The 16,271-nt window shown below is 56.9% G+C and overlaps 1 protein-coding gene across 1 annotated transcript; it reads left to right on the top strand.

Annotated features, from left to right (window-relative positions):
• Positions 1 to 2,635: 2,635 nt before the first annotated feature.
• SLC18A1 (solute carrier family 18 member A1) lies at positions 2,636 to 15,859 on the top strand. The gene is made up of 15 exons (XM_050982758.1): positions 2,636 to 2,750; positions 3,731 to 4,118; positions 6,603 to 6,661; positions 6,830 to 6,913; positions 7,100 to 7,192; positions 7,916 to 8,005; positions 9,388 to 9,442; positions 9,552 to 9,601; positions 9,701 to 9,796; positions 13,050 to 13,128; positions 13,224 to 13,275; positions 14,374 to 14,437; positions 14,519 to 14,638; positions 14,724 to 14,857; positions 15,758 to 15,859. Exons 1-15 carry the CDS (start codon positions 2,636 to 2,638, stop codon positions 15,857 to 15,859), a joined length of 1,581 nt encoding a protein of 526 aa, XP_050838715.1.
• The last annotated feature ends 412 nt before the right edge of the window (positions 15,860 to 16,271 follow it).

Genomic DNA, 16,271 nt, shown 5'->3' with positions numbered 1-16,271 from the left:
GGTTAATCCTCTGTTAACGTGGGGCCTTTTGGGCTTATTTTGCCCAGAAAAAAGAACCCAGACTGTCTGTAACTCTTTGTTTTTATTTGTTTTTTATTAACTCTTTGTTTATATTGTCTCGTATTATCCTAATCCAAATTGTCCAAATTATTATTACTCTAATTACATTACTACTTTTATAACCATTTTATTATCATTAAACTGTTTAAAAATTTTAATAAACATGAGATTGGTGTTTTTCACACCTGCTCATGCCCTGCCTCAGCTCCAGGCATCGGGAGAGCAATTTCCAGCCCCAGCTGCTCAATTGTCCCCTCCTGAAATCCATTTAAAGGCTCGAGTGCTGCTCTGATCCCAGGGAATTCCGGGCCAGGATGATGGTTTGGGGCCAGACAAACGGCACCAGAGGCAGATCGATGTGCCAGAGGAGGAAAGGTGAAGAGATTTGGGATTTATTCCCTCTCCCTGCAGTAAATCTCTGTGTCCTGGATGAAGGATGGAGTCGGTTTGGGCTTTGGAAGGGAAATCACGGAGCCAAGTGTGGGAAGTTTAGGAAAACAGAAATGATGGAAGGACAGAGAGAGCCCCCACTGCCAATCTCGCCAGGCCCGGGGGATTTTCCAGCTCTGCCTGGAAAAGCCAGGGAGAGCATCCCAGGGCAGGGGGCAGCCCCGAGGGCAGGAGGGAGCGAAACCTGCGGGTGCCAACAGCCCCCAGAGCTCGGAAATCCAGAGACAGGTGCCCGGATCCAGGCGGGAATCCCGGTGCTCTGAAATCCCGGGAATCCAGCCCAGGTGCCTGATCCAGGCAGGATTCCTGGGCTGGGTGCCCGATCCCTGCAGGAATTTTAGTGCTTGGGAATCCCGGGCCATGTGCCCCATCCTGGAAGGATTCCCGGTGCTTGGGAATTCCCAGGGCCCGATGCCCCATCCCAGCGGGATTCCCAGTTCCCGGTTCCCCGATCCCTGAGGGATCCCTGGTGCCCCATCCCTGCAGGATTCCCGGTTCCCCATCCCAGCAGTATTCCCGGTTCAGGGTGCCCGATCCCAGCAGGATTCCCGGTGCCCCATCAGAGCGGGATTCCCAGTTCCCTGTGCCCCATCACTGCAGGATTCCCGGTGCTCCATCTCTGCAGGATTCCCGGTGCCCGGGTGTCCCATCTCTGCAGGATTCCCGGTGCTCCATCCCTGCAGGATTCCAAGTTCCCGGTGCCCCATCCCTGCGTGATTCCTGGTGCCCGATCCTGGCAGGATTCCCGGTGCCCGGTGCCCCATCCCTGCAGGATTCCCGGTGCCCGATCCTGGCAGGATTCCCGGTGCCCCATCCCTGCAGGATTCCCGGTGCCCCATCCCTGCAGGATTCCCGGTGCCCCATCCCAGCAGGATTCCCGGTGCCCCATCCCAGCAGGATTCCCGGTGCCCCATCCCTGCAGGATTCCCGGTGCCCCATCCCTGCAGGATTCCCGGTGCCCGCGGAGGGCTCAGCCCCGCCCGCGGCCGGAGCTCGGATCCGTTCCTGCCCCCCCGGCCCGGGGTCCCGGCGAGGCTCCGGTGCCGCCCGCGGGGCCGGGGCCGCTCCTCCCCCCGCTGGAAGCGCCAGCCCCGGTCTGAGCAGAGCTCGGCTCGGCGGCGGCGGCTCCGAGCTCTGGAGTTCTTACTCCGTGCCCGGGTAAGAACTTTTCCTCTTTTCCTCTTAATTAATTAATTGATCTATAATAAATATATAACATATCGCTTTAACAAATGTTAATATAATATGATTTTTATATAATTATAATTATATATATCTACAACAAATATATTAATATATAGAATCTATTATATACAATATAATTCATAAGAATTAATTAGAATTTATTCTAGTTAATCTATAATGTCTATATCTATATTATCTATAATATCTATATATTTATCTATATTTATTGATCAATAACATGGATAATCTATTATATATAATAGCTCATAATAATTAATTATAATTAATCCCATAAAAACCGCTCAGCTCCTGGAAAAAGCAGCCACAACCTAAATCTCCCAGCTCCTGGGGATGGCACTGGGATCCTGGGGATGGCACTGAGATCCTGGGAATGGCACTGGGATCCTGGGGATGGCACTGGGATCCTGGGAATGGCACTGGGATCCTGGGGATGGCACCGAGATCCTGGGGATGGCATTGGGATCCTGGGAATGGCACTGAGAACCTGGGAATGGCACTGGGATCCTGGGGATGGCACTGGGATCCTGGGGATGGCACTGGGATCCTGGGGATGGCACCGAGAACCTGGGGATGGCATTGGGATCCTGGGGATGGCACTGGGATCCTGGGAATGGCACTGGGATCCTGGGGATGGCACTGGGATCCTGGGGATGGCATTGGGATCCTGGGAATGGCACTGGGATCCTGGGGATGTCCCCCAGCCCCCGGGGATGTCCCCCAGCCCCTGGGGACACACTGAGTGACTCCAGGAGTTTCCTTCCCACGGGAGAAGCCACAGCCCATGGGAGGTTTGACCTGGAATGTTCTCTTGGCAGGTTTGTGGAGGGGCCTCGACCCCTGAGCGTGGGAGCCTGTGGGAGCCTGGCCGTGTCCCCAGTGTGTCCCCAGCTGTGCCCCCAGCGTGTCCCCAGCCGTGTCCATGTCCCCAGGCGGGTCTCAGCCCTGGCTGGTGGCGGGCAGGGCCTCGCCCAGGCTGGTGCTCGGGGTCGTGTTCGTGGCGCTGCTGCTGGACAACGTCCTGCTCACTGTCGTGGGTACGGCTGGGCTGGGGGGCCTTGGGGACACACTGGGGGGGCCTTGGGGACACAGTGGGGGGCCTTGGGGGACACTGTGAGGTCCTTTGGGGCACACTGTGGGGTGCTTGGGGACACTTGGGGGACCTTGGGGACACACTGTGGGGGCATTGGGGACACAGTCTGGGGCCTTGGGGACATTGTGGGGTGCTTGGGGACACTGGGGGGTCCTTGGGGACACACTGGGGGGTCCTTTGGCTGTCTCAGGGGTACTTGGGGGGTTCTTTGGGGGCACATTGGGGGGCTCTTTGGGGCTGTCTCAGGGGTACATTGGGGGCTCTTTGGGGCTCTCTCAGGGGTACATTGGGGGCTCTTGGGGCTCTCTCAGGGGTACATTGAGGGGCTCTTTGGGGCTGTCTCAGGGGTACATTGGGGGCTCTTTGGGGCTGTTCTCAGGGGTACATTGGGGGCTCTTTGGGGCTGTCTCGGGTACATTGGGGGCTCTTTGGGGCTGTCTCAGGGGTAGATTGGGGGTTCTTTGGGCTGTCTCAGGGTACATTGGGGGCTCTTTGGGGCTCTCTCAGGGGTACATTGGGGGGCTCTTTGGGGCTCTCTCAGAATGCATTGTGGGGCCCTTTGGGGCTGGTTGTGGGTACAGAGCAGGGCTCTTTGGTGGCTGCCTCACATTGTGGGGCTCCTTGGGGCTGCCACTGTGGGGCTCTTTGGGGACACAGAGTGGGATGTTTGGGGCCCTGTCTCAGGGTCTGCTGTGGGGTTCTTGAGGCTGTCTCAGGGCACAGTGTGAGGGTCTGTGGGGCCCTTCAGGGCTGCCCTGGGTACCCCTCTCCATCCCTCCCTGGGTGATGCCAGCAGCTCCTGCCCAGGTGACCCTCCAGGACCCCCCAACTGGCCAGCACCGCTCAGCTCAGCTTCCAGCCGAGCCAGAAACTGCAGGAAAATCCCTCAACCCCTCACTAATCCCTTCCCCGGCTTTTTTCCAGTCCCCATCGTCCCCACCTTCCTCTACACGACCGAGTACGAAGGCGCCAAGAGCTCCCCGAGCCCGGCCCTGCCCCAGCCAGGTCCCTCCAGAGCCCGCGGGGCTCCTCCCTTCCCCTCCGTGCTCTCCTGCTCTGACAACACCACCGTGCCCGCCCGGGCCTCCAGCATCCCCCCGGGGCCGCCGAACGGGACGGGGAGCGACCCCCCCGGGCACCCCCCGAGCAGCCCCCCAGGACCCCCGCCCAGGGCACCCCCAGCCCCGGGCAGGGGCTGCCTGGAGGGAGGGGAGTTCCTGGCGCAGGAGAACACCCGCGTGGGGCTGCTCTTCGCCTCCAAGGCTCTGGTGCAGCTGCTGGTCAACCCCTGGGTGGGCGTGCTGACCAACAGGTAGGGTATTGGAATAAAATCCCAATATTGCAGGTGGAGCGTGCCTGGGCTCGTCCGGCCCTGCTCTGGACCAGAGGGGGCAGCTGGGGATGTTTCACCCCAGAGACACCTTGGGCTGGCTGGGAGCTGCAGTTGGGCACTCAGAATGAGTCCAGGCATGGCAGAAACTCAGTTTAGCTCTGGTGGAAAAGGTTCAGGAGATGGTGAAGAGAAAGAGAGAGGATTCCTCTGGAGGGTTAAATCCAGAGTTGATTGCAGGGTGCCAGAGCTCTGAACCTCGGGAACAGCTCCAACAGAATCCCGACCGCGGGGTTCCAGTGCCTTTGAAACCCACAGGGAGGGGCAGGGAGAGGACAGGTGAGCCACCAACCAGGTGGGGGGGGAGGGTCTCAGGGGACAGGGACACCTGGACAGGGCAATGACCCCAGGTCTGAGAAGCATCTTTGGAACTGCTGCCAATCCCAGGAGGCCCTTGCTGGAATGTGGAACTGACAGACAGCACTTGGGGAGGGGGCAGGGGGTGGGGGAGGGAGAAGTTGGCACACCTGAGGGACAGGATCACACCACAACAGTTGGTGATGGTCACACCTATTGCAAATCAAAGGCGACTCTGACCAAGGGGAGAGGGAATGATGCATCTGACTCCATCATCAGGAGGCTAATTAATTACTTTATTATACTGTACTATGTAAGTTCATTTGAATTGAATCTGCCAGGCATTCACTCTTGCTCACAACTGCACAGGGCTGCACTCACCCCCAATTCTCTCATGACAGTCCCACACACACAGCTGGCCCTGACAGGCCAAGGGAACAAACCACCCTCACTTTGGGTAAATAACCTCCAAATTCCATCCTACTTTAGCACAGCAAGCGAGATAAGAATTGTGTTTTCCCTCTCTCTGTTCAGAGGGGGTGTGAATACCACACTCACCTGGGGTTCCTGCCATGCCAGGGGTGAGGAATGACACTCACTCTCCATCTGGGAAAGGACAGGATACCTGAGACAAGCTGTGATGTCACACGGCTACACTCAAGCAGAGGGAATGCACACAGCCTGCACCTCTGGGAGCTCCAGATCCTTTTCTATCCCCTCTCAAATCCATATGCATGCCAGTTCACAATAGGTTCATGCATATTCATTTTTACCGATTTCGAGCTAATTCTTCTTTATCAGAAAGAACTCCAGGGTCAGACTGCCCTCTCTCTGTCTGCCCCCCTTATCTCTTCTCCTTCAGCTGCAGCAGTTTCGCTGAGCACAGGATTTTTCGAGAACAGGCAGCTATAAACAGCTTTGTTTGCAAGCTACAGATTTAACCCCAAGATGTACATTTCACCTAAATCAAAATGGATTTTTACTCGGGAAAATCTCCACTCTGCCTCATTTCGGTGCTGGGAGCAGAGGATTTTTCCCACCACAGCGGAGGTTTTGCCTTTTAACCCTTTAACCCCTCCCAAAGCTCTGTGCAGCGGTGGAGGGCACCTCCTGACACCTTGATTGCAGGTCGGCTGTTGCCATGGTAACCAGCCAACCCTCCCAAATATCCCAAACCCAGGCCACCCCATAATAACAACTCAAGGGGAGGGTGAAACTTAACTATGAATCCATAAAACTCCTAACACAGATCCATGATATTTTCCCTGTGAGAGCCAGCCAGGGCATTGCTGGTCTGTCACAGCGGGGATGTGGGGAATGCCCTGGGTGGGCGACCTGGCATCAGCAGGGTGGGACCTGCCTGCCCTGGGCCAGCAGGGATGGAGTGGGAGCTCCCAGAATCCCAAAATCCCTGAGGCTGGAAAATCCCTCCAGGATCATCGAGTCCATGCTGTGCCCTTGTCCCCAGCCCCGTGCCACCTCCAGTTGTTCCTTGGTGACTCCAGCACCTCCCTGGGCAGTGCCAAGCCCTGAGCCCCTTTCCATAACTATAAACCTATAAAACTTCTCCTATTAATTTGCCTTTTAACTGAGAGCCAGCCATGGGTCTGTCATACACTCGATCCCTCGGCTCCTGCCCGCTGCTGGAACCACCAGGAGCTGAGGAATTACCTGGAACTGCAGGGATTGCAGGAGGGAAACAGCCAGAGGTAAAATCTATCCATGCAAAAAGGCAGCAGTGACACCTTTTCTACCAGCCTGGTGAGTTTATGTCCCAGCACAAAGTCACTGATGCTCTCTTCAGGTGCTGGCAGGTGAATACCAGCAGGCAGGGGATAAACAAGCACAGCCTCCCAGCCTGCTGGTGATGGATCAAATGTTATTTTCAGGTTTTCTTTCCCTCCTGCAGATGCTGGGCTGGGCACAGGGGCTGGGGAGCAGAGCTGCGGCCCTGGGGGGGTTTGCAGAGTTATTGGGGGGCACTGGTGACTCTCTGAGCAGCACTTGTGGGGACAGCACCCCCTCAGGAGCTGCTTCCCAGCCCACAGACATTTCCCAGGGGGGAATGAGGAGCTCTCCTGAGCTGGGGGCTCTTTTTTCCCGTTCCAGGATCGGGTACCACATCCCCATGTTCCTGGGCTTCACCATCATGTTCCTCTCCACAGTCAGTGAGTACCGCCCTCCCCACCGCCTGCTCCGTGTGACAAGGACAGAGCAGAGCCCCCAGGCCCGGGAAAGGGTGACAAGGACCATCTCTCTGCCCTCTCACCCCTTCCAGAGCCGGCTGGGGCCAGCTGTGCCACAGCTCTGAGCCCAGCTCTGCCCTCCCTCTGCAGTGTTTGCTTTCTCAGGCACCTACACCCTGCTGCTCATCGCCAGAGCCCTCCAGGGCATCGGCTCCTCCTTCTCTTCGGTGGCAGGTGAAGGTTCTGCTGCCCCTCAGTCCCTGCAGGAGCTCCCCCTGGCTGGGTTCTCCTCTTCCTCCTCCTCCTCACTGCACCCACCCCCAGCCAGGGAGCAGCTGGACCCCCGAAATCCCAGCTGCTCCCCGAGAGGAGCCCCCACGGCCCCAGCCAGGCTGAGGGGGGCTCTGTGTGTGCCCCCAGGGCTGGGGCTGCTGGCCAGCGTTTACCCGGACGACTCGGAGAGGGGCAGCGCCATGGGCATCGCCCTGGGGGGCCTGGCCTTGGGAGTGCTGAGTACGGAGCCCCTGTCCCCAGCGGGACACGGCCACAGCGTCACCTGCTCCTGCAGGGCCACCTTCCACGGGCTGCATGCTCCCCTCCCTCCCTTTGGCCCTCCCTGGCACTGCTGGGTGCTCCCTCCCTCCCTTTGCCCCTCACTGGCACTGCTGGGTGCTCCCTCCCTCCTTCTGCCCCTTCTTGGCACTGCTGGGTGCTCCCTCCCTCCTTCTGCCCCTCGCTGGCACTGCTGGGTGCTCCCTCCCTCCCTTCCTTTGCCCCTTCCCTGGGCAGTGCTGGGTGCTCCTTCCCTCCTTCTGCCCCTCGCTGGCACTGCTGGGTGCTCCTCTCCCTCCCTTTGCCCCCTCCATGGGCTGGGTCCTCCCTTCCTTCCCTCCCTTTGCCCCCTCAATGGGCTGGGTGCTCCTCTTCCTCTCTCCCTTTGCCCCCTCCACGGGCTGGGTGCTTCCCTCCTCTGCCCCTCCATGGCACTGCTGGGTGCTCCCCTCCCTCTCTCCCTCTGTCCCCTCCCTGCCCCTCCCTCTCTCCCTCTGCCCCTCCATGGCACTCCTGGGTGCTCCCCTCCCTCCCCCTGCCCCTCCCTGGCACTGCCCGTGGGTCTGACACCTCCCCAGCCACCCAGCAGGGACTCAGAGCAGCCCCAGGCTCTGGGGACAGTGGCACTGCCAGGCTCTGGGCACGGTGGCACTGCCAGGGTGTGACCCAGCCCTTCCCTTGCAGTCGGGGCCCCCTTCGGGAGCATCATGTACGAGTTCGTGGGGAAGGCGTCGCCCTTCCTGGTCCTGGCCTTCCTCGCCCTCCTGGATGGAGGTGAGAAAGCAAAGGGTTGAACCCTACAGAGAAAGGAAATTGTTGAAATGTGGATGTGGGGAGGAAGAGACACATCAACAGGGGTGGGTGACACCACCAGCACCGGTCATTCCATCATCATCATCATCATGTAATGAATATTAAATCCTATTTTTGCCATCTCCAGATGACTGACACAGCGACAGAGCAGGACTGAATCCCTCATTAATTAACAACCCCCCTGATTGCTTTAATGGCTCCAACAGCCCATTCAGTGAAGCTCTCTGAACTGTGAATTCTTTGGCAAGGCCCCTTTCCTGCAGCCATGAAGGAGTCAGGCTGTGCCAGCAGATGTGGCTCCTCACCCTTGCTCCCAGTCAGAGGCCACGGGAGCTTCCCGAGTGCCACAGCAAAGTTCCAGCCAGCAGGAGCTGCCTTTGCAGTGGGAAGCACGGAGTTAATTAAATTACAGCCCCAGTTCCCATCCTGTTCTGGCTGTAAAGCAGATATCCCTAATGAGGCTGTGAGAAACACGGACCTGTGCCTACCAAACATCCTGCTTTAACCCTTTCCTTCTCCTCATCCCATTCCTATCACCCTCCAGCTCCCCAGCTGGCAGTGCCATGGGAGCACTCAGGGTTTGACAAATCCCTTCCAAACCTCTCCAGGAGGTTTTGGGGCTCCCTCCCTCCTGCCCTGGCAGCTGGCAGTGCCATGGGAGCACTCAGGGCTTGACAAATCCTTTCCAAACCTCTCCAGGAGGTTTTGGGGCTCCCTGCCTGCTCCCAGCAGGTTCCCAAAGAGCTCCTGGGGCCGGGGCTGCGCTCTGGGCAGGCTGGGGCTGAGTGAAGCACAGGGGGAAGGAACGGAGGAAAGGCGATAGGAAGGGAGGAGAGGCTGAGTGGGCAGTGGTGAGGGAGGGGAGGGATTGGGAGGGAGGGCATGGGGGCGGAAGGAGGGCGGACAGGATACGGACAGGAAGGCAAGGAGGAGGAACGGAAAGGACCAGTGAAGAGGAAAGGACGGAAGGAAAGGACAGGATTGAGGACGGAAGGCAGGAGAAGGAAGCGAAGGATGGAAGAAGGACTAGGGACCGGAAGGAAAAGGAAGGAAGGAAGGAAGGAAGGACAGGCCGGCATGGCCAGGCAGAAGGAAGGAAGGACGAGGCAGGAAGGAAAGGAAGGATCAGGAAGGAAGGAAGACGGACGGAAGGAAGGAAGGGATAAGGGAAGGAAGGAAGGACGAAGGACAGGAAGGAAGGACAGGAAGAAAAGAAGGAAGGAAGGAAGGAAGGAAGGAAGGAAGGAAGGAAGGAAGGAAGGAAGGAAGGAAGGAAGGAAGGAAGGAAGGAAGGAAGGAGTGGTGGCTGCAGGAAGGAGCCCCCAGCCGTGTTCTGTCCCCAGCCCTGCAGCTCTGCATCCTGCAGCCCTCGCGGATCTCTCCGGAGGTGAGCACGGCGCCGGCTGGGGGAGGTGGGCACTGCCCGGGGCTGGGGGCTGTGCCAGGGCCAGCTGAGGGCACACACACAGCCCCCAGCCCACGTCACCCCCTCTGCAGAGCACCAAAGCCACCCGGTGTCCACCCTGCTGCGCGACCCCTACATCCTGGTGGCTGCAGGTAAATTTGTCCCCTGCTTAAAGATTCCCTCGCGCCTGCTTGAGGCAGCAGCAAAAAGGGGCTAAACCAGAGCTTTTCTCCTTTTTCTCCCTTTTCCAGGAGCCCTCTGCTTCTCCAACATGGGTGTGGCCATGCTGGAGCCCACGCTGCCCATCTGGATGCTGCAGACCATGTGCTCCCCGCAGTGGCAGCTCGGTAGGTCCCGTCCTGTTCCCCCGAGCTCCAGAGAGTTCAGAAGCCCAGAAAATCCCTCCAAGGGCCACGGAGCCCAGCCTGTGACTGATCCCAGCCCTGAGCACTGAGTGCCACATCCTTGGGCACTTCCAGGGACCAAGATCTGGCCCTGCCTGAGCACTGCAGGAGGGGCTGAATCAACACCAATTCCTGATCCAGAAGCCAAAGTTAAAGCAGCTGATGCCATCTCGTGCAGGGCAGAGGATGGGCTGGGGCTGGGCTGGGGCTGGCGAGGCCAGATGGGCTCTGCAGAGCGAGCTGAGGCCGTGCCCAGCACCCCAGTGTTGTAATACTTTGTAATAGTTTTGGTTTTGTATCCCACTATTTTCCCCAAATGGTTTACCCCACATTGTACCCCCTCCCTCTACCTGTGCAATCCCTCCCTTTGCCGAGATCATCCCTGGCTGTCTGGCAGTCACTCGGCATCCCTTCCCCTCCATCGAGAACTTTCAGTCCAGGATGTTGAGTGATTAGCCAGAGGTCAGGGGGTCATCCCCCCAAGTGTTACCCCATACACTGTGCTAAATGTCCATTCCCCAGCATCCATCCATCCCTTAAATTCACTTATTGTTGTTATTATAGTCACCCCAGGCAGGCCAGGAGGGCTCTGCAGAGCCAGCTGAGGCTGTGCCCAGCACCCCAGGCAGGCCAGGAGGGCTCTGCTGGCTGCCAGCTGCCTGGAAAATGGGATGTGGAGATAACAGCTCCTGTGCTCGCTGCAGGAACAGCCAGCAATGGTGATAAAAGCCAAGCGGAGCAGGAATCAGCCCAGGGGTGCACTTAGATCCCAAATTGGATTGCAGGCTGCGAGCAGGGGGCTGGAATTGCTCCTGATCCAGTTATCCTCAGTGACAGCAGGCGCTCAAAGCTTCTCTGGAGGGAGGGAGGGCGAGGGGAAAGTGGCATCCAGGGAAAATGCACTCAGGGCTCCCCCCTCACCACAGGAAATCACAGCTAGCTGGACACCTTAGGGGGTATATTTGGGATTTTCTCAAAGTGATTTATCAGAAGAAAATCCCAAATATTCCCGAATATGGGAAGAATATTCCCGAAGAGATTTGAGAGCAGTTTGGATTCAGAGTTCAACACCATCCCTCTCATGAGCTGTTCTGAGCTCAAGGGGCTTCTTTATTTTGTCTCTTTCTCCCATAATTCTGGGAAAAATAACCTGGAAGGGCTCGGGCTAAAGCTGCAGGATTGAGCACGTTGTGTGCTGTTAGAGGAGAGGAAATGAAACACAAACCAGCCTGCTCCAATAAGGAAGCTGTCCCAGGGAAATGGAGCTGATCACTTTTATTTATTGTCAGCAGGAGAGGATATGAAAAATAAACAACAGATAAAGCAGCAGGGAGAGCAAATATTTAATTGTGAGTTACATAATGATCCCCGAGCTTTTTACTTGAGCAGCTTTATTCCTCTTTATTTAGTGAGGGAAAAGGTGGAAAGGTGGAAGAGGGAGAAATTGTGGCAGGAGATGTTCATGTGTCTGGCCTAGCTCATGGTATTCTCCAAATGAGGATGTTGGGGAGTGGAAATTTGTGAAAAATCTGTGTTTTCTTGGGCACAAGACACTTAAAAATCCTTTCTGTCTCCCAGGGATGGCGTTCCTGCCTGCCAGCATCTCCTACCTGATTGGCACCAACCTTTTTGGGATTCGAGCACTGAGTGCCACATCCTTGGGCACTTCCAGGGACCAAGATCTGGCCCTGCCTGAGCACTGCAGGAGGGGGCTGAATCAACACCAATTCCTGATCCAGAAGCCAAAGTTAAAGCAGCTGATGCCATCTCGTGCAGGGCAGAGGATGGGCTGGGGCTGGGCTGGGGCTGGCGAGGCCAGATGGGCTCTGCAGAGCGAGCTGAGGCCGTGCCCAGCACCCCAGTGTTGTAATACTTTGTAATAGTTTTGGTTTTGTATCCCACTATTTTCCCCAAATGGTTTACCCCACATTGTACCCCCTCCCTCTAACTGTGCAATCCCTCCCTTTGCTGAGATCATCCCTGGCTGTCTGGCAGTCACTCGGCATCCCTTCCCTCCATCGAGAACTTTCAGTCCAGGATGTTGAGTGATTAGCCAGAGGTCAGGGGGTCATCCCCCAAGTGTACCCCATACACTGTGCTAAATGTCCATTCCCAGCATCCATCCATCCCTTAAATTCACTTATTGTTGTTATTATAGTCACCCCAGGCAGGCCAGGAGGGCCTCTGCAGAGCCAGCTGAGGGCTGTGCCCAGCACCCCAGGCAGGCCAGGAGGGCTCTGCTGGCTGCCAGCTGCCTGGAAAATGGGAATGTGGAGATAACAGCTCTGTGCTCGCTGCGGAGGAACAGCCAGCAATGGTGATAAAAGCCAAGCGGAGCAGGAATCAGCCCAGGGGTGCACTTAGATCCCAAATTGGATTGCAGGGCTGCGAGCAGGGGGCTGGAATTGCTCCTGATCCAGTTATCCTCAGTGACAGCAGGCGCTCAAAGCTTTCTCTGGAGGGAGGGAGGGCGAAGGGGAAAGTGGCCATCCAGGGAAAAAATGCACTCAGGGCTCCCCCCTCACCACAGGAAATCACAGCTAGCTGGAACACCTTGGGGGTATATTTGGGATTTTCTCAAAGTGATTTATCAGAAGAAAATCCCAAATATTCCCGAATATGGGAAGAATATTCCCGAAGAGATTTGAGAGCAGTTTGGATTCAGAGTTCAACACCATCCCTCTCATGAGCTGTTCTGAGCTCAAGGGGCTTCTTTATTTGTCTCTTTCTCCCATAATTCTGGGAAAAATAACCTGGAAGGGCTCGGGCTAAAGCTGCAGGATTGAGCACGTTGTGTGCTGTTAGAGGAGAGGAAATGAAAACACAAACCAGCCTGCTCCAATAAGGAAGCTGTCCCAGGGAAATGGAGCTGATCACTTTATTTATTGTCAGCAGGAGAGGATATGAAAAATAAACAACAGATAAAGCAGCAGGGAGAGCAAATATTTAATGTGAGTTACATAATGATCCCGAGCTTTTTACTTGAGCAGCTTTATTCTCTTCTTTAGTGATGGAAAAGTGGAAGTGGAAGGGAAAAGGTGGAAAGGTGGAAGAGGGAGAAATTGTGGCAGGAGATGTTCATGTGTCTGGCCTAGCTCATGGTATTCTCCAAATGAGGATGTTGGGGAGTGGAAATTTGTGAAAAATCTGTGTTTTCTTGGGCACAAGACACTTAAAAATCCTTTCTGTCTCCCAGGGATGGCGTTCCTGCCTGCCAGCATCTCCTACCTGATTGGCACCAACCTTTTTGGGATTCTGGCCAACAGGATGGGCAGGCAAGTGGGAAATTGAAGATTTGGGCTCAGCCCAGCCCAAATTTCAGCATGTCCTGCTCGAGGCTGAGATCTCCTGCCCTGTGCTCACCTTGCAGGTGGCTGTGCTCCATGATTGGAATGGCTGTGGTGGGAATCAGCCTCCTCTGTGTGAGTAGCACAGGGGGATCCCAGGGGATCTGAGGTGGGATCCACAGGGGGGTCTGAGGTGGGATCCACACAGCCCTGACCCACAGGGGGATCTGAGGTGGGATCCCCACAGCCCTGACCCACAGGGGGATCTGAGGTGGGATCCACAGTGGGATCTGAGGTGGGATCCCCACAGCCCTGACCCACAGGGGGATCTGAGGTGGGACCCACAGTGAGATTGAGGTGGATCCAAAGCGGACCACAGGGGGATCTGAGGTGGGATCCACAGTGGGATCTGAGGTGGGATCCCCACAGCCCTGACCCACAGGGGGATCTGAGGTGGGATCCCACACAGCCCTGACCCACAGGGGGATCTGAGGTGGGATCCCCACAGGGGGATCTGACCCACAGGGGGATCTGAGGTGGGATCCCCACAGCCCTGACCCACAGGGGGATCTGAGGTGTCCCTGCCGGAGAATCCCCAGGGATTTTCACTGTCCTGGCACAGCAAATGCTCAGGGCTTGCACCTCTGGATGGGTTTTGCAGATCTCCAGCTCTTCAGGCTGAGATTTGGGATTTTGGGAAAGGCTGTGGGGTGACCTGGGGCTGTCCAGGATCTGAAGGGAGCCTGCAGGGAAGATGGGGAGAGAGGATTCCCAAGGGATGGAGGGGCAGGATGAGGGGAAATGGCTCCAAAGTGACCCAGAGCAGGGTTAGATGGGATATTGGGAAGAAATTCCTCCCTGTGAGGGTGGCGAGGGGCTGGGATGGTGTTAGAGCTCTAAATACTAAACATTTTAAACTCTCTATACTAAAAAACTCTAACTCCTGAGGGAACACTGCATTTAACATAAAGCCATAAAAAACCTTCCAAAATTAAGTGATAACACTAAAATGACAAGTGTGTAGTAAATTAGAAGTGTGTAATATCCCAGAGAAGCTGTTGTTCCCCCTGGATCCCTGCACGTGTCCAAGGCCAGGCTGGAACACCCTGGGAAAGTGGCAGGGGTGGAACAGAAAGAGCTTTAAGGTCCCATTCCACAATTCCACGGCCTGTGTCCCACCTTGCCCCCTCCCACAGCTCTCCTGGCCTCCCACCTCCTCCCTCTCCTCCCCAGGTCCCTCTGGCCACCAACATTTACGGGCTGATCGGCCCCAACGCCGGCCTGGGCTTTGCCATAGGTAAGCTGGGGGCGCTGGGGCTGCCCTGGGGCAGCTCCCCCGGGGCTGGGGGCACTGAGGAGCCCCTCACACCCCGGGCAGGAATGGTGGACTCCTCCATGATGCCCATCATGGGCTACCTGGTGGACCTGCGACACACCTCGGCCTACGGCACCGTCTACGCCATCGCCGACGTGGCCTTCTGCACGGGCTTTGCCGTGGGTAGGAGGGCGTCACTCACCGTGGGGCCACTCGGGGGGCACCCCCCCGGTGTTTTGTCACTTGTTTTTGAGGCTGGAATTTGCAGGTCCCTCCACGGGCGGGGCGATGGTGCGAGCGCTGGGCTTCCCCTGGCTGATGGTGATGGTGGGCGTGCTGAACGTGGCCTACGCCCCGCTCTGCTGGCTCCTGCGCAGCCCCCCGGGCACCCAGGAGGGCATGGTCAGTGAGGGCTGGGCTTCGTGGTCCATGAGGGTGGGCTCTGTGGTCAGTGAGGGCTCCATGGTCAGTGGGGGTGGGCTCTGTGGTCAGTGAGGGCTGGGCTTCGTGGTCAGTGAGGGTGGGCTCTATGGTCAGTGAGGGTGGGCTCCGTGGTCAGTAGGGTGGGCTCCGTGGTCAGTGGGGGAGGGCTCCATGGTCAGTGTGGGTGGGCTCCATGGTCAGTGAGGGTGGGCTCCATGGTCACTGGGGGGGGGGCTCCCCTGGGGTCCTTGGTCACTCAGGGGGGCTCTCTGGTCACTCAGGGGGTCTCTCCAGGGGTCCATGGTCAGTCAGGGGTCTCTCCTGGGGTCCCATGGTCACTCAGGGGAGCTCTCCTGGGGTCCTTGGTCAGTCAAGGGGGGGCTCTCCTCGTGGGTGTTGGTCAGTGAGGGGGGCTCTTTGGTCAGTCAGGGGGCTCTCCTGGGGTCCCAAGTCCCAGGAGTGCTCTCCTAGGGTCCCACGGTCAGTGAGGGACACTCTTCTGGGGTCCTTGGTCACTCAGGGGGGCTCTCCTAGGGTCCCACGGTCAGTGAGGGACACTCTTCTGGGGTCCATGGTCACTCAGGGGGGCTGTCTGGTCACTCAGGGGGGCTCTCTGGTCACTCAGGGGGGCTCTCCTGGGGTCCGTGGTCAGTGAGGGACACTCTCCTGGGGTGACACCTGTTGAGCTCCATGCCACCCTCAAAAATGGACAAAAAAAAAAAAGAGTTAAAACAGGGAAGTTTAGAGAGTCTTTCCTTGCACTCACAGCTTGTGTTATTCCCGGGGGAAAAGTTTACTTTGGCTTTTTTTCGGATGTGACAACGCTCCTGTTCAAATGAATCGTTACTTTGAATAAAACCCAATTTCTGCTTCACCCAGGCCATCCTGGGCCAGGAGCGCGCCATGAAACCCAAAAGCTGCACCCCGAAGGAACCCCAGCGGGAACTGGAGAGCAACGGGGAGGCGGAAAATGAGGAATAGCAGAGGAATGTGTGTGCAGTTTGGAACTGTAATTCTGGGCAGAGATCAGGGGTGTGAGGGCAGCCCCTGCCAGCCCTGGCCTGCCCCACACTCGAGAATTCCCAACCTCTGCTCCAGGATCTGGAGGCTCTGTCCATTCTGTGGAGGCTCAGCCATGGAATCAGCCAGCACCGAGGATGTCACTGCAATGTCACCGCTCCTCTGGGGACACTAAAAAACCTCATTTGTGTCGTGATATATTCTGATGTATTGTGCTGTGTCTGTGCTGCTCGCCTGTCCTTCCCAACATGCATTAAATTCATCTATTCGTTTGAAGAGCTCTAAAGAAACTGAGGTGGGAATAAGGTTTAGACTCAACACAGCCAGTTAGATTAAATTGCTATATTTAATGTGCCTTTGTGAGCTGCTGCAG

This window comes from Serinus canaria, chromosome 22 (genome assembly GCF_022539315.1).
Source record: "Serinus canaria isolate serCan28SL12 chromosome 22, serCan2020, whole genome shotgun sequence".
Taxonomy (NCBI): Eukaryota; Metazoa; Chordata; class Aves; order Passeriformes; family Fringillidae; genus Serinus; species Serinus canaria.
The sequence above is the reverse complement of the archived record's forward strand: the minus strand, read 5'-3'. Positions and strand labels throughout refer to the sequence as shown.